Below are 23,176 nucleotides of genomic sequence, written 5' to 3'. Positions count from 1 at the left end.
AGAGGGGTGAGGTGTATTATGTGCGAGTCATGGCAAAAATGTGAAACATTGTAAAGATTTTTTTGTTGTTGACTACCGGTATATAATGTTTACTAATCGCCAACGATGAGATCGCATGCCTAATGATAATGCATACCTCATATAATATGCTGTCAAATATTAAGTTAAGTATTTTTGCCTAATTTTACAGGTAGGATAATGAGCAAAAACCAGGCATTACTATATTTTATTTTTATTTGATCTTATCCATCCACTAGAAAATGCAGCTATACATGTATTAGATCACCGATTGCATGTGTATTTTACAAAAAAACCCTTATTTGTAATCTCTCAATCAAGTGTTTAACTCTTGGCTTAAATCAGTGATCAATACAATATGTGGTACCTTACAAATGCACACAAACTTTCTTTTGGAGTTAGTAATATATAAAAAGAACGTAAATAAAAAATACGTAGAAATTTTGATTCTGAAGGTATTTATGACAGAAGTTTGTAAATATTGAGAGTGTGAGAGGCTTCATGGTGGGTCGATGTTGTATGCACACCTAAGAAGAGTAAATAACAGGCAGGCTGCAATATACAAGTTAGTGTGATTAATTGTGAGTAACATAATTTGTAGGAATTATTTGACAGGTGTACCTGAAAGTAAAAGGCAATCACCTGGATTTCGTTCAAATCGCACTTGATGTACTAAGAGCACCCACAATTAAATTTTATCATTAAATATAGCTTATTCCTTAATTGGAGAAAGAACTCTGTGCTTTTGATAGTGAATGCTGATAAAACAGATACATTGTCACAAGAAATGCAATTCATCTTTGTGTTCTGCATATGGTGAGAATGAGGTCAAATAAAATTTTCCAGATTCATCAAAATGTGTTGCATCAGCTGGTTGTTGTTAACATTGTATAGTAATAATAATAATAATAATGACCTTATTTAAAGAGGATAACACAATTAGCTAAGAACTAATCTACCTTGAGGCCCTCATGCAAATGAATTTACTTATTTTAGCTGATGAGGTTGCAATACTGCATTGTTGGTCTTCACTAAAATCTATGCTGATCCAATATGGTGGTCATCTTAAACATTTTGTCGCTACTTCTCCTAGTTGGAAAGTTGTTAGAAGGTTGGTTTTAAGACATCAAATGATGTCTAGTTCATACCAGATGAAACTGATGCCATCTTACATTCATTGTGGCCATCATTGCAGCCCATCTTTAAAACTTAGTCATTGCTACCTCTCCTTAATGGAAGGTCATATCGACATTGGCTTTTCACCAAAAGTGAAATTATTGTGTCTAGTGGGTCCTGAATGTAAGTGGTGCCAATTTGACCTCAAATATGGCCTCTGTGATTAACATAATGAAAATCTTTTCACTAATTTTCCTGTATGGAAGATCATGTCAACATGGGGTTTTCACGGAAAAGTCTTCTGACTGTAATTGTTTCTAAATGAAAATGGTACCAATCTTAATATCCATTATGAATGTCACAGTGACTAATTTGAAATCTTGTTGCTCAAGAGTTAAGAAGAAAACAAAATAGGGTCTTATATTGAATTCCCAGAAATTCATTTAAGACACTATAGTTTTGCTCCCTTCTGAGAGAACTGTTCAATCCAGTAATGATGAAATCCTTTCTTGTGATAAAGACAATACCCTATAGATTTCACCATACAAAACCTTTTTCAAAATCTGTGTAATAAATAGCAAAAGATCTGCTTCCCTTTGCAGGTTATCAGTGTAATGTACTTACCCAGTTTTACAGATGCATCCTTGTGGGATTTGTACAAAACATACCTAGTCCCACTAAAATAGAGATCTGATCATAAGTGAATAAGACACGCTTTGAAACTTTTAATCTCCTGCACGTTAGATCATTAAATGTAGCACAGAATTCTTTTATAATAATTGAAAACATGTGATCTTTACAGGGTGCAGTGGTCACTACTTTCGGACTATCTTTTTTCCTCAACATTTTTTTAATCATATATATGCCAGAACTCTTCTTGAAATAATCATGTAGTCTGTATATCCTTTGACATAATCATGTAGTCTGTATATCCTTTGACATAACCATGTAGTCTGTATATCCTTTGACATAATCATGTAGTCTGTATATCCTTTGACATAATCATGTATTCTGTATATCCTTTGACATTTCTTGGTTGAGAAGCTGAGAATAAGCTGAGCATGCCATTGTGATTGTAATAGTCGCAATGAAGAAAAACGAGACAATACAAGTAATGCAATGAGGTAACTTTCATTGCTGTCTTTTTTTTGTTCTATTTTTGAGTCAATAAGAGCACATGTACCTTTATGGAACTCGTTTTGCAGGAGTCCAATAACAAGAATCTGTTTACTGTCTCTCTGCCATACAATAATTATGACTCTCCATTGCTCAAGTAGACAATATGGTCAATTATTTTGTGCTGCTCAGTCCAGTTCTGTGAAAGAATATCTAGATGAACTGGGAACTGGCCCTGGTCATTTGAAAAATCGGGCTAAAGATGTGGTCATAGCTGGCTAGGTTAGCAAGGGGTTTCCAGCAGAAATCTTCTAATAATGTCTAACTTGTCTAAAATGAAAAGGGTTCTAATTGTACATTCCATATGTCTACCATATCAGCTATTTGGAAAATCTTGTCAATCAAGAATATCAGATATGGTATCAACACTCTTCTTTAGATCTTGGGAATTTTTTCAGACAGTAGAGCATTAATTCATTCAGTGGTCTTTTTTTTGAAATTGATGTTTTTTGTAAGAGAAGATACACATAGGGTATTGTATTTATTTTACTGTCCAAAACCTTGACTGTATTTTAGCATGAGGTTGACATAGGCTATTCTGTTGATTTTACTGTACAGAACCATAACCATATTTTAGAATTAGGTTGCCATTCTATGATCACACCTTTATCACAATTTTTCAATAAACAAGGTCAGTTGACCCCTTTTTCACAACCTACCTGCAACACTGGATACATCTCGCACAGTTTGCTGTGTACATATATATTTTGTATGTTTAAATTAAAGCAGGGGTCTCAAACATGTGGCCCATGGGCTGCATGTAACCCACCAAGCTGTATCTGTGGCCCCCAAAATGACTGGTATCACAGAGTGTCATGAGAGATAACAAAGGTGGTGTGGCCCTTGTGCCATCAAAAGTACCCTCATGTGGCCCTTAGGTTGGTTTGAGTTTGAGACCCCTTCCTTCAAGTAACAGTTACTTAGTAGAGCAGCAGCAGGGGGGGGGGGGGGCGACCAAAAAAGAATGGTGCCTGACACATTTTTGTTACCCATCAATAAAATGTCCATTGTGGAATCAGGTGCTTTTATAAAAAAGATACCAATTTTTTGTGCAAATGACCTACATTTATACGAGACGCAGTGTTGTATTTTCACTTTGTGTGATGGCTTGTAAATGTTCCAAATGGTTATCTGCTATATTTGAGTTCACATGGTCAATAATGAACCCGTCATTGATAATGCCATTAAAACACTCATAAACAAATCTGTGACGACACATTTTTCCGACAGTGAATCACATGTAGACCATGTTTTCAACAACGCCAATAGGTTTTTTGTTCTTGCAATGTCTTATAAAACCAGCTCTGCTTGCTTCAATCTCAACAACTCCTGCATAAAAGAAAACATGGTTGGGCTGCAATTGTGTTATTATGATATATATTAAACACTATGATTTTGACATCGTTAACTGTAACCTCTGCGATAATTTCATACAAACAGCAAACACATATTTGGTTACCACAAGACAACAGAGATACTTGCAGAAAATTATTGGTAAATTTACTCAGTGTTCATCAAGTCGTTGTTCAAGATTGATTATGGATCCTGCAGAATTAAATTTGGTTATCAAGGACACAACAGCAAAAGGTGTATTGGTGTCATGGAGAAATGCAACAACACACGATGGAACAATTATTGGTACGATCATTAGCTACTGCAACGGCAATTCTCCTCAGTTTACTCATTTGAGATTATCTATGCTGGCATACTCGTCAACAAACCTATTATCAATGATGAACAGTTCTCCTAATGACCTTTTTAGACTCGCCATGCATTCTTTCAATATTAGTCATTGTAAAATGAATTTCATTGAACCAATTATCAAAGAAGACGCAAGCGGTGTCAGATGGGGTTCGTGATAAAACACATACAAATACATAAATATTCTGAATCCGCTGACGCTAAAGCACATGGTGTTTATTATCACAACAATAATTTATTACAAATTTCATCATCACCATCATTGTGTCATCCAATCACGGGACATATCATAATCTGATTGGTCTTGGTGGTTCTGGTAAAACAACAATTGCGATAGAATTATTCAGAAAGTCTGATATGATTGTGTTGACACCAACTCACCAGCTTTCCAGAGAGATGCAACATCATGGTGTCAGCACCTGCATGTATCATAGTTTCTTTAGATGGCGTTGTGATACGCTCATTCGAATGGGACAAAATATATCCCGAGAATAATTATTTGTGACAAAATATGTACGGTGTCCAAAGAAATATTACAGACATTTCTTGATTGGTTATCAACAAAATCTATGGCAATTATTATGTATGGCAATGTAGGGCAACCTTCGCCATTTACTAGAGGATCCCCTCATGACTGGTTGTGCAGATATGTTGGCTACTACGAATAAATGTTGTGTGACCACCAATCATATAATGAAACATTGCAAGACTTAAAATCGCTAATCAGACTACAACCAGATAAAATTCGATATGAAAGCATGTGTGTAGTAATTTCAGAGACACCGATGTCTGATTTCAGGAACTTATGAAACCCTAGTGATCTCGTGGTTATATCCAGGACAAACGTCCGTGATTCACTATAGCGTAAATAATTGTTTGATCTTCACAAACATAAATTTCCAACCCAGCAAGTCTCGTTATGTTACCGCCCTGCAGATACACACAGCAAAATGTACTCGTTGCCGAAAATGAAAACTCGTTCTTAATGGCATCATCGAGATTCAAGTAGTGTCTTACAACAAGCAGTTAAACCCATCGTGCTAGAGTCTGGGATATGCAAAAACAATCCATTTATCTCAGGGATTAACAATATCAAATACCATTATCCGGATTGTCGATGATCGCACGGAATGGTCAAATTTAGTTTATCTGACAGTGTCTAGAGTAACAAAAATATCTTATTGCACATGGTGTCTACGTGCTGGAGTTGCTATTAGAAGTCTTTTTGTCAATGCTGCCATCACAAACAACAACAGCGTCACCAGGAATTATCAACGTGGTGAAGAAAACATTAGCTGGTTATACGCGAGATGACAAAAACAGCGCCTGTTTGGTCTGGATGTGGAATTTGTCATGATGCTGAAATAACGACAAAATAAACACTGTGCCTGCTGTAAAATAATGTTTGTGTGGCAACATTTTTCTAATGATGTACGAAAATTTACCATGGACAGAATCGATAATAGTCTCATCCACACACGCGAAAATATCTGACACGTATTGAATGTAACATACATAGTTTAGCTTCATTTCTCATCGCGTGTGACTCTTTGTTAGCATTTTTGTTTTGTTGGCGAGTATCCAATCTGGTGGTAACTGGGTTTTTCAGGAATTGCCTGTAATTGTTGACAGACAAATCCACGTAGAGGAGCTGTTGAATCAAATCCATAAATTGGTGGCTGTACACTAGATCTTACCGAGCTGGGAATTTTATGTGTTGTAACATTTCACACGGGATCAGTTGTTCCAGCTGCACCACAGTCACGTTCACTTGTTCATATAAGTACCTCACTGTTACTTTACTACCCGTCACTGGTTATTGTAGCTGATCTGGTGATTTTCGTCATGGTATATGTTTTTTCGCAATGGCATCGACAGTTTCATGTTAATTCCTCTGATGACCTCGTTTCACGCTGACACCACCTGAGGCAGTCTCGCGGCCCATTCACGAGATCTGTCGCGAACGTGCAGTAATTCTTGGAATATTGATGTCCAAAGAGTCGCTGTTCAAGTGTTTGATTAATCGTTCAAGGATTGCCTGATCGCGATATATCGCGGGGTGTCCACGTCATATTTTAACGTTATGTTGTTGCATCCGAGTCATGACTGCACCGACAATTTGTAGCCATTGCAGGCCACCATGAGGTCCGGGTCCTCACAAATAAATTTGTTCAAATGCTGCTGAGACTTCAGTTGTTGTTTAAGACGATAACAGTTCAGCCTCTTTGTATCTACTCTCAACATCTACGACAGTCAATGCGTATTTGTATGTGCGCCATTTATATAAGTCATGTGCCAAAACAAGATGATGAATTTCATTGGGTTTGCTAACATCAAACCCTCCCTGTTGAATCGTTTTGGAACGTGGAAAATAAATTTGCCATAGGGCTTGTCGTGACAACCAATCTGCGGCTACAGCTCATGTGACACCTTCCACATCAGCAAGCTTTTTAATTGCTGATGTACATTTCCAATATCCTCTTGGACTCTAATAAATCGACTCCATTATGTAGTTGTTGTCGTTTAATTGCCAACTAGGGGTTCTACAGTCACAACACTATTATGTCTTTCTTTTCCGATCGTATCAGCCAATTCGCTAGCAATTTTCATACGTTATATTCTTTATCGAATTCAGCATGTGAACTAACTTCACATCCTTCATATGTCGTCAAGTGTAGTATAAAGGCGAGTTCCAGGACCGCAATACCTATATCATGGAATGTTGTTCCCAGGGATGCTTAGACCGTGGTATTCCAGCTATTTTCCGGAGTGCCTTAGTAATATCGCCATCCGCTGTTGCAACTGGAATGCTCACAAACTTATAATTTTGTGTGCCACATTTTACACATTTACCGCTAAGTGCTGGCGTGATATTTTTCAACGTGGTTGCTCTCAGAAATGTTGTACCAGTGACTGTCTTGCATCGAACACAATATAAATTCATGATTATAGATAATAATATATTTGTACAATATGAACATGATTGACTTTTCAGCGACACGTGAGCAAGCACCAATCAGGCATCATCCAGTGTCACCAAATTCCATTCGAGCTATGATAATTGGTCCATCTGGGTCGGGTAAAACTCAGTTGTTGATCTACCTGATGATGAGGTGGCTCAAATGGGGCAAATTTTATTTAGTAGTGCCATCCGTGGATGACCCACGATGCTATAATGAACCTAAGGAATTTAATGAATCTGCAGTGGCTGAAGATGAAGCGCCATCAATTGAGGATATTAACATGGATAGCCATAATCTAGTGGTTTACGATGATGTCATGCTTAATAAACAAGCAAATCCAGCTAGAATAATTTCACGGGGCAGACATAAAAAAGATGTCATTTACGTTACTCAGTAGTAACTCAGTTTCGCAAGGTAATTAGAGCTATTTGGTTATTTTTGATGGGGTTGATGCATGTACCATTCGACATAGAGTAGCGGCGACATGGACATAGGGGAGTTTACAAACTTCTTTGTACATGCTCAGAACACCTCGCATGGATTCATCACGATAAGCTTAGGCTTAAAATCTTTTATTAAAAAACTGCATTTGTTGTATAATAAACCAGGAAAACATTAAAGAGATTATGTCTACCATCGAAAAATTTCAGCAAGATGGTCTCACGGTTCAACTCGATGTTGAAAAAAATCAACGATGAATTTCAGATGATACAGCAGCGACATGAAGAGGGCAGACATAGACTCGCGGTTGAGAGAGATTTATCAAATTACACCAACGCAAAATGGGATTGTCATTGGCGGATTTACATGAACAACATGATAAAGGTAAATTTGTTCCATTGGCAAGTGCCATTGAGAAAGTACGATCATATTTGTCTCGACAATATGAAACTCAAGCGGATGTAAGCGCACATGCGAGACAACTACAAAAGCTTGTATTGGGATATATTAATATTACAACAGAATGTGAAGCATAGCCCAAACAACAACAAAAACTTTACGACACAAAATCAATTAACGACAGAAAAATATTATTGAGGGTAAATTTTTTTATTTTTTTTAATCATATCTGTCACGCACATACACACTAACGTTCAGTTCTTCACCACGTGTTTGCAATAAATTACCGTCTTGATTGGTTAGACGAAAACGTATTTTTGATAGCGATGGATTATGACATCGTAAATAAACAAGATTGGTTGGCGCCGGCACAATCAAATGACCCGGTGGAACATCGGGAGAAAAGCTGTAAAGAACATATTTCTGCTGAGCCTGCCCTTGTAATGCTTGCCCAGACTTGGTATAGCTACCGCCAACTGCATCACACAACAGATTTCCAGAAATCGGCAATATGATATTGACGATGCCTAGCGATAAATGACGACCACCACCCGTTGCATCGTTATTATGTCTGAGTATGTCTGAAGGGCCTCTTATTTTCTCACATGCCGCAATAATCTTCGGAAAATATTCGTCAGTTAATCATTGAGATCCTGCTTCATATTTTCCATATCCAACCCAGATAGTTTGAACGTAGATATTTGTACTTTCTTAATCTTAAAATAATCGAGAAACAACTTTTTGTATTCACCATGAGGTAATATCAGTCGATGACTCTGGCTAATTGCTGTTCCTATCACAGAATTTTGAAAGTATTCAGCATCAAATTTCACCAATCTCATATATGATACTACATTAATGATTTCTTGTTTACGCTTATCATTGGAATATTCAATTGTCTACCGCTCCAAAGGCCCTCTCAAATTGCTGTGTGCATTTTTATGTTCCTGCATTATTTTATCAATAACCGATTTACCAGAACCCCCCAATTTGTGCAATTTCTCTAATTCTGATTCCGTTGCTTTTGAATTATCATAAAACCAATCAAGGTATGTCTGACCTCTTCATAGTCTGCCACATCTTCTATTTTGCTCTCTTCAGAACTTTCCAGATGTTTTTGTGTGTATCAAACAAAGTTATTACTATAGTGTCATATTAATTTTTTCTCTATATCTTTCTACTCAAGCCTTCCACTGATAGTGTCGTCTAAGCTCTGGAATATTTACTCCAGTATGTTTGCCAAAACAGTAATCAGATCGTTGTGGTCCTGGTAGTCCAACATAAGCTGGCACTTTCAGCAGTAAATTCAGCACGGTTCTGATCGACAACTTGTACACGTCAACAGCTTAGTTGGATTTTGCAGAATCCTGTGCTGTTATTTATACAGTGGCTCTTAACGTTGGCTCGTAGACCTTGATATTAATCTTTGGTTCTTTTGGTTTTATTGATTTAATTCTGCGCTGAAGTTCATTCAGATTGGGACTGGCTCGGCAGTTCCTTCATTGGTGTTTTTTTTTTTTGTTGTTGTTGTTTTTTGTTGTTGTAAAACTACCAGTGAACATTTAGCGTCTAATCTACCAAATGATGTTTCTTTGATAACTGGCTAACTGTAATAATGTCATAATTGTGCCAATGCGATTTCAAGTGACCTACCATTAGGGGGCTTTTAACAGAGCTGGAAAATGAATATTGAATTCCGGCCATGTTGGCGTCTCTGATATCATTGTGGTCATCAGTGATGTTATGTTAGCGATGATCTGTTCCAGTCGTGTTGTTATTTCTGCGGTCATTATTCTCTATACCGCGGATTCTAAATGTGGCGTTGGCAACATTGGCAACGGTGTATTTGCGTTCTTGTGATACCGATAATAAATATCCCTAATTACATAAAATTCATTGATATTGCACCGTCGTTTAACCCAGTCGACAGTATCGATGATATATTTATGCATGCATATGTCGCAGAGTAAGTTAATTATATGTGCTAGTGCAACTTCTTACTGGTACTCGTAAATAGTTTTTCGCGATAATAATAATCATACCAGCAACACAAACAACAACAGAGACACCAACGACGGGCGGTATCATGTGTGTCGCTGCTAGTGTACCGATTAATGTTGTTCCAGCGACCAGTGAGGAGACTGCGTATGTTACATTGTCGATGACGATGATTTGTCTGTGATATTTTCTTTTCTTTTATCATGCGCTCATCGATGATTTATTCCAGCGATGCCTTCCACGCACATGCTTGATTGTACCGAAAGGATTGTGTGGGATTCATTATGGAGATACTAAACTACCAATAGAGCTGTCTTCGTGACAAATTACAGACACCACCAGCATGTCGCGAAAGCTAAGCTTTTGCTTTCTGGATCTAATATGAATGTTTCCTCGTCATTTTGATTTAACATGACTGACATGATTCCGTGAAACCTGTTGGTGGGATGACACCACGAATATCTCGTATATACCTCAAATTAAATGGCGTTAAAGACAAAAAGCCTGTACATCCCGGTATCCTGACAGTACGTTTGATGAAGTTTTTTTCTGGTTCCCATCCTACTGATCCAGACGCGGCCGTGTATACCGCGTTGATGAGCGGAATCGTGTGAATTACACCATCAGCAATCTTTTTATCCGAACGTGGTCACTCTGTCATTGATTGTCATTAACTAGGTCAAGAACAAGTCCTTGCTGTTGTCCACATATTTCTTCACTGTAGCGTCATCGTTTGATTCTGGTTTTCTCAAATTAACAATGCTATTTCCGCTCATATTGAGATTGCCAGTTATTGCATAACTGGCTTCAGCAACATATTTACTGTTCTCTGTTCTGATGGTGGTGTTATTGCTGTCCACACATGTTTTTGTTGCCATATCATTGTCTGAGTTTGGTTCTCTCACATAGGTAATTGTATTTCTGCTCATGTTGAGATCGCCATACATTATATCCATGATTTTTCTAATACGTACAGTAACCTCTCCCATGATTGTTAGAATTCATTTCTCCTAGTTTTCAATTTTACCGGTTTTAGTAAAATATCACTAAGTTATCTTCGGTCGTCCCACGGAATTCGCAGAATAATATATGTCAACGAGATATTGCTCGTCTCCGTCCTTGCTGATCCATAAAATCAACCTCATTTGTGTCAACATCGGCAAGACACAAAAGATAGCATGTTCATCTCTTGTTGCATATTTGGATAAATCAATATCACCCTATTGCTTTCCTTTAGCAGATCTTCCTTAAATATCTACCATTTTAAACCATTAACCTGTTTAAATTGATGGGCAGTAGATTCATGAATGTATGTTATGAGTCAGTACTGATGACCTTGACACGGTGTTAAGTACCGCAAGCACTTCTGGACCGCAAATAGGTGGATCGGCTAATGTCAATGTTGGTAATGTTGAATACCAGTTTGGTATGTCATCGGCTAAGTCAATATACCGAAAAACTTTTTGGTGACGTCAATCCATACGAATCGAAATAAATAACTCCATGTGGATCAATTGCGTATGCAACCCAATGTGTACTAGGGCAGAAACGTCCATCGAGATTAATAATACCGGTTTCGACATGATTTGGTTTTTCCGGTAATTAATCACACATGAAAACACCTCTAAAGTCTTTTATGTTAAATCGCCGAGCAGCATCAAGTAAATCAAACTTGGACATGGGAAACTTTAACGAAGCGTTCTCGGCAGTCTCAATCCTTGACCATACCGCATTCCTGGTAATCTTAGACCCAGTCCATTTTTTTGTTAGGTGTTTATGCCATGGGACTTTCCATGTCCTGTTGCTTTTTTCAGTAACATATACCGGAAGCAGTTCCAACATCACCAAGTACAGCTGATTTTTCAACAGCTGGAGCCGCTGATGCCAACAACGCTGATATCGCCGCTATCAGTGGCAATGTAGCAATGGTCTTTGTTGTGTCTTTGACCGCATTCGCATATAGATCAAGTCAAACGCCAGTCTTTTATTTCTTGGTGTCATTGTAAAATGTTTGAGCTGACCTTCAGTCAACTATAAGTTATTTGAATCGTTCAGTTCTGCTGATTTCGAAGTTTTTTTGAACCAGAATTCTTATTCGATGCAGATTGCAGTTTTTAATCTGACCAGGTGTAAGAGTAACATTGATGTGATGATATGACATTATAACATCATGAATGATCTAATTACAGATCGCTTGCGATCTAGTTACATGTTTGGAAAACACTAACATGTTTTCTACGGGCGCATCAACGACTCTCATTCATCCACCAATGTCTTCAAGCAACATTGTTTTGTCTGACAAAATAAGTGATTGCTCTGTAATTAGCAACAGCACATCGTGCTACGCGAGCCCAAAAATATATGTCAACAACAGATTGCCTATGCAAATCCATTTGTTCCAACAAGAAGTAATAGATTGGATATAATGATATAAAATGCCGCTGAGATATCTGCAAACCAGAGTCAGCATCCTGGTCGCGACCAAAAATCGTCATCAAACAATGTTGCACACGTGCAACGAGATTATTCTCAAAATTCAATAGCACTTCTTCAGATGGTTCTCGATGACCATGTATCCTCAGAGAGACTTCAGAAACTCAAAGCAGGTCAGACAAGATTAGGTTTTGCACCTGCGAGTCTACTCAAACGTTATCCTAAAACGCTATGAATATATGTCGTGGCGCCGACACTCCCTCCTGTGATGCTATCTGCCTGTGGATAACCCAGCAGCAGTACTCTGGACGCTGTCTGTGGTCATCGTCAACCATGACAAAATTGACTTGCCACTACTGCCCATGAAAGAGAGCAGCAATTGTTCTTCAACAAGTAAGGGTGACATTGTTGACATCCAAAACAAAAGTTATGTCAGTATTACTTTACAATCACCAACAGGGCGCCAGATTGCATCGTTGGCGGTGGCTTTTCTGACAAGCACATTTGTTTGTTTAGCACCGAATAAAAACTTTTCTGACATTGCTGCAGAATCCAAAGTTGTAAGACATCGGAATTACATATGAAGATTATGTTTTTACCGTTAACATCAATAGACTTGCTGCGAATCCCAGGTTGAATTCTGACCTAGCGTCATGGATTACCGAGTTAACGTTGACGTCAGCGGGGGCGACGAAATTTATAGGTCTCATATGTCATACTGTATATGGTTAAGGTGGTCAGTAATATCCTTAGAGAACATCATTGATGGAACAGCAGACCTTGAATAATCATCAGAATATCTTTCGAGACCGAGTATCGTCGTGGCAACGTCGACATTTTTGAGACATGATTCAATGTTTTTTTCATCGATCATATATGTGGCACTGTAAAATACTTCCATAACACCATTATTTAAAACCTAACTTGAACTTCATCCCCATATACTGTATCTATTGCTTTCAGAAGTTTCCATTATATCTCAGTAAATGCCTGTATCAGAAACACGCTTGAACATTTTTAATATGTTCACGGCTGTCTAAAACGAAGTACCAACATTGATCAGTAAGTGGTTGATTAGCGACGACGACGGGCCAGACGACTACCCGCAATTTTGTTTGTGGTTATGTTTTTGTCTATCTCGTCGGCTTGTTTTGATGGCCTGACAGCTAAATCTTTCAGTCGGTCATTTGCAGCTTGATTTATTATTTTGCTGGCGTAACTTCGGTGCTATGCAGTTTTACTGGAATGCTTGCGCTGGAATGTTTCACATTCTGTTCTGGTTTTCGTCGTACTAATCATGCCAATTTGTCTTTGATCGCTGAGAATGCTTCACCGGCAACATCACCAATTGTGCCAATACCTTTATCACGAACAACTTCGATGACTTTCATACCTAATTGTTTTGTAATCTGGATAGCTTTTGGGGCTATCTTTCTAAACAAACCCTGAATAACATCGCCGTAGATCATTTTATAAACAGATAATCGTGAATTTATCACCCTGACGCTTTCAGGTCTATGTCGGGCATTGTGTATAATCATGTTATTTTGTTATCGCCATTCTAATTGATCGCTCATTGTAGTAATCATCGGTAATTATATCGATCAGCGCCCGATAGACGCTACTGTCCATGAAGCCACAGGTAAATAAACGCTGACAAATAGCAGCTGCATCATAGATGATTCCGTGGAAATTGTTGCCAGCTCGTCTTCCACCAGACAGAATTTCTAGTCCATTAGCATCTGCAATGATGTTATTGAGACGAAGATTATCTTGAATCATAGGCAATCCAGTGATCCCATTACCACCTTGTTTCCTACGACATTGATCGCGAGTGACAAAGCCACTTTCGGTTGCATCTTCTTTCTCTACACGAGGCGGTCCAAATTGTGATCTTTTGGATGATATATATATCTCCAGGTAATGGGGATTCTCTAGCTTCTTTGACCTTTTTCTCAAATTTTTCACATACATTTTTTTTTGGTAACATCGGCGGTCTCTAGATCTACCAGTTTGCTGCGAATTTGATATCCTGTTGCATCAACCACAATAGGGTTTCTCGAAGCATTTTATGACATTCTGTAAATTCAGCTGGTGTTTTTTTTTTTTTTTTTACAGTTTCTGATCCTGGTTCCACTCGATCCCTTATATCATCAATCCCTACAATGGCTTGTTCTATACCCTGTATTACTTGTTCTGTTTCTTCCTGTAATTGTTGTTGAGCGTCAGCTATTTTAGCTGGACGTTTTAGGAGAAACCATTTTTGGTTTTTTATAGATCTTTTGGGGGGTTTTTTGTGGTTAATTTAGCAGTATGTTCCAACAACGGAAGAAGATCTTTAGTGGCTTTTGTGGTTTAAATAACTGTTTTATACCCTCTGTAAATTGAACATGAGCATCCTGGCATTGTTGCAGCTGTTGCTTGACAGAATCACAGCCTGCATGATACTTTTTAGTTGCATCTAGTCCTCGAGCTAATTTTGCCATAGGAGATTCCATAGTAAGCGCAGAACCACCCATTAAGATTTTTATTACAACAACGATTTAATTACAGATCACTAAGTCAGTAGATATACACGATTTTACTCTGTAATAGTAATGTAATGTATTTTTTTCCAACTACAGTGAATTGCCAGAATCTCAATTATACTCATTGTTTAGCCATTGCCCTGATCACGTATGTTACTGAGCTAAAAATACCTATGCATTATTAATAACACAGTGTTTTCCAGCTATTTATACATTACCACGTGACGCGTCTACATATGCACTATGGGATTTAAAGGTCAGTCAAAACTCGATAATTTTACATTCGTTAGAGAATTCCTTACCTATAATTAAACATAAATTTTAAAATGCTAGTATACTTGATAGATTCTATGATCTAAATATGTCTGTCTCTCTGTCTGCTTACAGTTATATATTTAATTTCAGCTATTTATCTACATGTATAAGAGTCCAGTGACCGAAGTGGTTAAAGTATACAGACAAACTGTTGTTGGTCTTGTGAAAACTACTTCATGAGTTCGAGTCCAAGAAACATTGTAGACATATTGTTAGCATCTGCAACAGATGCTATTATAGTTAGGGGTGTTCATGACACAATGAAGAAAGATGAAATATACTTAAATGTTTAATTGTAAGCTTGTAAAAAAATGTAAGCCAGGTGCAGCTTGCCTGGGCCCTACCTGAGACCCAAAAGTGCATTAATTTTAAAGCGCTTGGGGTTCACTTGGGTGTGGGGTGCTTGATTACAAATTAACAAGCTAAAATTCAGTCTGGACAGCCCCCTGAGACTCAAAAAATTTTGTTCTGAACAATTATTTCACACTTAGTGATTCACCATGGGGGTGTTCACACACAATGGAAAAAGAAAAATATAACAATTACCCAAGAATAAAGAGATATCCAGTGTTGTATAACCTGGCCACAGGCATTTCCTTTTGCTATTTTTTAGTGTCCGATTACAGTATGGTGTGTGTCTGAGTCCCGTATAAATTTAGGTCATTCGCGAAACAAAAATTTAATCTCTTGTTTATAAAAGTGTCTGATTTCACAAATGGAGATTTTATTGATGGGTAACAAAAATTTGTGAGCCATCTTTATTTCTTCAGTCACTCCCCCCTCCCTTGCTGCTAGAGCTTATGTACTTAAAACTCATTTTGTACCAAGTCAGTAACAACTTTTGTACTGTATATCTCCCATAAAGTACCTGCACGGGGAAAAATTATGACTCTGTTGCCTGAGTAGTCAATGCAGTTAATGAATTTGTACTTCTAACTCCAGTTCTATGGAAGAACGGCAAGAGGAACTGAGAAGGAAAATAAGGAACATAGTCTTCTGTGATGTCACTGCACCTAATCCTGTTGCATCCACTGCGGTAGACGGAGTTATCTTCGATGCTATTACATGCTCAAATTGCCTAGAAGTTGCATCCATTACCCTAGACAACTATGCAAAATCTGTACGAAACCTAAGTAGTCTCCTGAGACCTGGGGGCCATCTTGTTTTGGAAGGAGCTTTAGAGCAAACATTTTACAGAGTTGGAGAATTAAGATTTGAATGCACACCAATAAACGAGAATCAACTCCGAGACATCTTTCAGAAAGAAGGATTTGAAATCCTCAGCCTGCAAGATTTGAATGAAAATTACTCTCCACACAAGGAAGAAAGTAATTACTCAGATTTTAAAAATGCCTTTGCGATGGTAGCCAAGAAATTATACTAATAAACATAACATAGTTATGTATTTTGCATAGGGGCTGCTTATTTTGTAGAAGTACATTGGTATCATCCAATGCAGTTTATGGTGGACTTTTTGACATGGGTGTATGTTTTTTATAATTTCTTTTTCAATTTTTGTATCAGTGCTTATATAACAAACTTACATAGCAATTTGTCTCTGTCCAAGCTTAAAACATTTGAGACAAAACTGATTTTAAATCATGCATATTGTAAACTGATTTTAAATCTTGCAATAATAGTAATAGTAAATTCCATAAATATCATTGCCCTGATGGCACTTCAGAAATGCAAGCACAAGATGTTATGTTTCAGTGGACTTGAATGTTTCATTCATATAAATAACTTTAAATGACTTTGGCTTCCCTGGCAGTAATGCTAAGATAATACATGGTGTAGTTCATGATCCATTATGCATTCTGTCATATATGTATGTCATGTCGTTCATTCATAATTCCAATTTACAGCTGCTCAGAATCCACTTGATCTAATTGTACATAATTCTGTGTGTTAGTCGATCTGACGTCCAGTGGCCATAGTTGCTAAATAAAGCACAAAAAACAACTGTCAAAAACTTCTTCACTAGAACAGCTTAATGGAATTTCACTAAATTTGAGGAGAATGTGTTATGAAGGTCTTTCAGATTTGTTTAAATGATGCCAACTAAAATCAGTTATCATCATTTTATTATTGATGGAAGATTTGTTAAGTAACAGCTGTTAACCAAATTTGACAGAAAGCATCCTGACTTAGATGATTTCAGATTGTTAGGAATTCTGCCATTCCATCATCAAATATGGCTGCCATTATTAAAAATATAAATAAATAGATTTATATGACTTCTCAAAACCACCAAGCATAATTTCACCAAATTGACAGTGACCATTCTGGCATAGATGGCTTTCAAGTTTAAACAAATGATGTCAATCCACCATTAGATACAGCCAACGAAGAAAGAAAAAAAGAAAACCTACAAGTGACTTCTCAAAACTTACTGAACGGAATTTGACTGAATTTGACAGGACAATTTTTACAATATGGGTGTTCGGTTCTTATTATTTTTAAACTGATGGTTATGCGATGTTAAATGTGGCCCATGTTACATAAAATAGAAAATCTGTTTAATGAATTCTCAGAAACCACGAACTTGACCAAATTTGACATGAACAGCTCTTACATTTGTAAAATGAAGCCAATGTGGTATCCAATATGGCTGCCGCTGCTAAAATTAGGAGTACATTTGTAAATAACTTCTAAAACTTCTTCCTGAATTTAAACAGATTTTACAGCATCCTAGTTCAAAGGCCTTTCCTATTTATAGAAAAGGTTGATATGCCAAGATGACGATGTGAACGTTTTTCAAACTTTGAAATGTTTACAAGCAACAGCAGTGGAAGACATTTCAACTTGTCAGACATTCTGTTGACACACAATTTTTTGGCCAACAACTCTTGCATTAGGCTGTCAGCCAGGTAAGTGATATCAGACCCGATTTGGGCATCTTGTGGTTGCATTCAACTTTGATTTTGTATCTTTTTAGCTAAAAGGAAAAGTTTCGGTTGATGTTTTACACCTGCAAGTAGATAATTTAGCATGAATGCAGTTGGGTCAAAATACTGTGCCTAAGAACACATGATGGTAGACTAATTCTGATCCAGTGGTTGGGTCAGAACCTGCATCCTTTCAGATTCAAGTTTGGCATGCTAGCCATTAAGCCACCCAGGCTTTTTTGTCTATTGTTCATCTCTCATGAGATGCAAGATGGAGCACAACATTATCATAGAGACAGCAATAGAAATATCATTGAAATATCAACTTGATATCCATTTTACAATAAAATCACAGTGACAGTAAATATGGATCAAGATAACTAAATACATCTCACTTTAACAAACGTATTCCAATAATATTGCTGTAAGTGTTGTGTATCATCACTTTCAATTTCCTTTATGAATTTGGTAAAAAATGTCTTGACTGGTTCACGTGAATGTTATTTACTAGGTAGAATGAAGTGGCACTGCTTACAAAAATGACTTGATAACTCATCATGTAACATATTTCTAATTATTTTTGTTTGTTTCACTAATGTCATCGATCATTTTATCAGTCATTTCCTTTTCGCATCACGTGATCTCAGTAGGCTGCTAATTTCAACAACAAACTTAATTTTTGGTAATTTGGCACATGATTTTCTTACTTTGATATGCTTCACGAAGGCTTTAGTTTTTAAAAGATTGTTGGCAAACTTTGTATCCGGGATTATATCATCTTGATTTTAGACAGTGTAATAGACAACATTCATCTTTGTTAATGAGGTGATCCTTACAATTTCAAAGCTGACAAACTCTGTTGTTATCACAGGATGCTTTCCTGATCAGCTGAAAAAGTTGACATTGTACCAATTTGTTTTATTAAAAATCCTCTGGACAAAGAAAGTACCATCCTGTCTTCATTTTGCCAGCTATCCACCTCTTCCTTTATACATCTCAAGCAACAGTGACCATAATCATCAACTGCAGAATAGGTGAGGGTGGAAGGTTTGAGGGGTCCAGATTTTGGATAAAAGTTTGTTGATGCATTCAAATTTTCATCTTCATTATCCTGTACAAATATTCATCCAGTGTATTTTAAATTTTTTGGATATATGAAGAAGTCAAAGTTAATAAATTGATAGGAGACCTTTAGCATAAATTAAGTAGACATGCATTGCACAAATTTTCATATATCAGTAAAGTTGGAGTTACATCCCATTGAAAGTCAGAAAATGTATATTCATCATAAGTAAACTAATGAAATTAAGGTTCATAGCTAGATTTCATTCATAAACAACCAGAGTAAAACTCTTTGGTATATTTGCACTGGGTAATTCCTGAAGCTGGTGGTTTTAAACGTCACCATGCAAATCTTGATCAATATAACACGAATTCAGTACAACCCAATATGCCTTTCTTATTAATAAAAAAAGTCACAATACATCAGTTGCTCAGTCTTTAAATGCTATATTCAGGCTAAAAGAAAGATAATCAACCCAAAAAGAAACAAAACAGATGCCAAATTTTTCCAACAAATTTTGGTATGTATAACTGGGAATTGTGAAGAGAAAGTCTCACATTGGCCAAAAGCAAATATTTAGGAGTTGTTTATGGTGTGTGATTTTGAAACAAAATTTGGTTGACGATATTACAGTGATGTTTTCACCTGTATGTATTGCAGTAGGCTGAAACAATAAAACTGTTCATAATACTAATTTGTTCCATTATGTCAAAGAACCGATGAGTTCTCATCAGTTGTCAAGATAAATCCGGTTCAGCCACTGAGTAAGCACATAATTAGGTTTTCACACAAATATTTGATGGCATCACGTTGACAGTTAATAAGTCTTCTCACATTCAAATAAAAGACAGCATCTCACAATTATCATGATTAGGTTGAAATTTAGTTTTAAAAATCTAATTAAAACACAAATTTCACTTGTCAAGCCTTTTTTACATTGGTATTTACTTCTTGCAGCATTTCCACAGTAGGCATTTCCAAACAGTTTGATCAGTACGTCATTACATATCCTGTTATTTGTTAAAATATATTTGTCGAGAAAGATCTAATAAAATACATGCTTTCTTACTTAAAATTTGTCACCTTCATGATATAGGTTACAAATGTCCACACATTATCAGCCATTGTTAATGATAACATAAGCAATATATATATATATATATATATATATATATATATATATATATATATATATATATATATAGAGAGAGAGAGAGAGAGAGAGAGAGAGAGCAAGTTTTTCATTTTAAGCAAGTCAAAACCAGGTTTTCACTTTTTCCATTAAACAAAAGTGATCCACATTTGCATTCACATCAGAAGGCTTAATACTATAATTTGGTTGATAAGTTAACAGTGTGCACTAAAATGAGGATGTGATGTAATTAGATCTATGAGAGGTTCATATCTAACCATCACTCAGTCATTGAAAACCACTTTCATCCTTTTGACTACCAGTGTTTAGGTGCAGACAAATTGGTATACAGCAGAACCTGTCTTGAAAGACCACTCCTGCCAAATTGATGGTCTCTTGTGACAGGTGGTCTCTCATAACAGGTCATAGCACTATATGATCAATAAATATGTGCATAGAGAACATGGTCTCTCAAAACAGGTGGTCTCTGATAACAGTGGCCTCTCAAGACAGGTTTTACTGTACTGACATCAAAACAAGTAGTGTATTCCTCCTTCAAACCTTATTGTTTGAACCATTTTGCATTCAGCATTGCTGATGCTTATCTTAATGTTTATATCACTGATTTTAATATGCAACTCTGCATTAGTTGTGAAATATTGCAGGGTATATTTTTCTTTAAATTTTATATATAAAATATAGTTTTAATTCTATGCTATTTTGTAACACAACTGACTTTTATCCTTTTCAAAGTTGTAAACAAACAATGTCACAGTCTGATATCACAATGAAAGCTGCGCATATTGATAAACAAATTTATACTACCATCAACTGTGATGATTCCACTCAACGCATTCTTATTTTGACCCAAGCTTAGTACATGGCTACCATTGTAAATGTCCATAGGGATAGATAATTTTTATTTGGAAGTTTCTTGGTGACAGTTAAGGTGCAGAGCATTCGATAATCAGGACTGAATAAACTTTGGTTAAAGAAAATTAGCATTGGATTTTAAAAGAACAATTTATGTTTAATTTAAAATGAGTAAATGCTCATACATGATCCATGTGACTTGTACTATGGATAAAGTCAATGAAGTTGTAGATAATAGAAAAAATACTAATCTTGCCAGGGGTAAGTGGGAGAGGGGCACCTCCACATAAATCTTTTCTTTTCCAAATTTGGCTCTTTCTAAATATCAACTAAATTTAGTTCATTGTTATATTTATCACTAGATCTCTACGCGTTTAACGGATTAATATGGAAAAAATTTCCATATCATTATTAGGGCTCTGGACAATTTAAAGTCACCTGCTTAAGGTAAATAAGTAATTTCTGCACATATCTTGCTATGTACTTATTTCAATTTGTATCACATAGTGAAAAATCAGGCTAGTCATATTTTGGAGCACACATATTGTTCCTTCAGTGATTCAATCTAACCTGTTTCAATTCACATCTTCCTACAGTTGTTTTCGAAAATTGGTTATTGAAGAAAATTGCAACACCTCTTAAATCTAGCTTGTAAGAAAGTACACGGAAATGGACCATTCATTCAGCCTAAGGAGGTTGGAAGCATTGCATCTTCGAAGGTGATTTCCCAAGCCTTGATAATATACCGTGAAGGTATTTTGAGGGAAAAATAATTTTGCATTTAATGTCTGTTTTTGCTACAATTTGTAAAGAAAACAATTTAATCTCCACATTTAATTTTACTCTGGGACTAGGCAACTTGGTTTTTATCAAGAGATTTCAAGCTTCTGTGTCTTTATCTTTCACAGACAGTTAAAAGAAAAAAAAATATGACGCAGCATTTTTTAAATACAACACTGCATTACTTATATGACAATCTCCGTGTTTACTGGCATTGCTTGAAATGTTGTGATAGGTTATGGCATTGCTTGAAATGTTGTGATAGGTTATGGCATTGCTTGAAATGTTTGGGAATCAACCTGAAGCTATGATAATATGATTAAAAAATTAAATCTAGTAGAGTTTTTCATGGGGAGATGAAATACCATATTTGTTCTGTTTTTGTTCTTTATTACCAGTATAGCTAATATACTGGTAATGGGACCAAAGAGTCTATGTAATGAATGTTCACCGTTATGTGATGTCAATCCATGCATTGGCATGTGATTCTTATTGCTATTTCTCTTAAACTGTCTTACATTCATCCCAAGGTCTGTATTACTGGTCCTAAATAAAAATGTGTTTTTTGTGACCCAGACAACCAGCATGACTGCCACATCTGCCATTTTAAAAATATTGCTATCGCTAATTCTTAGAAATGGATAGCCATATCAACATGGGTTTTTCACTAAAGGACTTATCATCTCTAGCTTGTCCTAAATGAAAATGGTGCCATTCTGATGCCCATTATGGCCAATATGACATCCATTATGGCAACCACAGCAGTGATCCTGGAATTCTTTTTATCGCTAATTTTTCTGAATGGATATTCATACCAACATGGGTTTTTCACTAAATGATTTATGATCTCTACATGATCCCAAATGAAAATGGTGTCATTTTTATGTCCATTTTGGCCATCATGGCAGCCATCTTGAAAATCTTGTTATTACAGCACATCCTGACAATTGAATTTATCACCAGAAAACTTCATATAATGTCCAGTTGGTCGTAAATGAAAATGGTGCTGATCTGATATCTAATTTGGTCGGCATAGTAAACATATTGCAGATCTTGCCATCTCTACTCCTGAAGGATAATGTTTAATGTGGGATTTTCACTTAAGGATTTTTGTCATGTTTGGTTGCTCCTAAATGAAAATGGTGCCAATCTGATACTAACATGGTAACCATATCAGCCAACTTTAGAATCTTGTTATTGCCACTTATAAATGGATGGTTATATCAGTGTAGGATTTTCACCAGAAAACTTCTTATGACGTCTAATTTGGTTATGAATAAAAATTGCTGCTTATCTGATATCCAGCATGACTAGTAGAGTGGCCATATCACTTCTCTGCCTGGATGGAAAGT

At 36.5% G+C, this 23,176-nt stretch overlaps 1 protein-coding gene across 10 annotated transcripts in view; it reads left to right on the top strand.

Moving 5' to 3' along the window:
* LOC149777861 (nicotinamide N-methyltransferase-like) overlaps positions 1-19,729 on the top strand; it is an 88,983-nt gene extending 69,254 nt beyond the window's left edge. For all 10 annotated transcript variants that reach the window (XM_089938949.1, XM_089938954.1, XM_089938951.1 and 7 more), the window contains one exon: positions 16,031-19,729. In XM_089938949.1, coding sequence (XP_089795075.1) covers positions 16,031-16,472 — 442 coding nt within the window. In that variant the 3' untranslated portion in view covers positions 16,473-19,729. The remainder of the gene's footprint in view (positions 1-16,030) is intronic.
* The last annotated feature ends 3,447 nt before the right edge of the window (positions 19,730-23,176 follow it).

The sequence above is a fragment of the Sinohyriopsis cumingii genome, chromosome 17 (genome assembly GCF_028554795.1).
Source record: "Sinohyriopsis cumingii isolate HCF-2022 chromosome 17, ASM2855479v2, whole genome shotgun sequence".
In the NCBI taxonomy this organism is placed as follows: Eukaryota; Metazoa; Mollusca; class Bivalvia; order Unionida; family Unionidae; genus Sinohyriopsis; species Sinohyriopsis cumingii.
The sequence above is the reverse complement of the archived record's forward strand: the minus strand, read 5'-3'. Positions and strand labels throughout refer to the sequence as shown.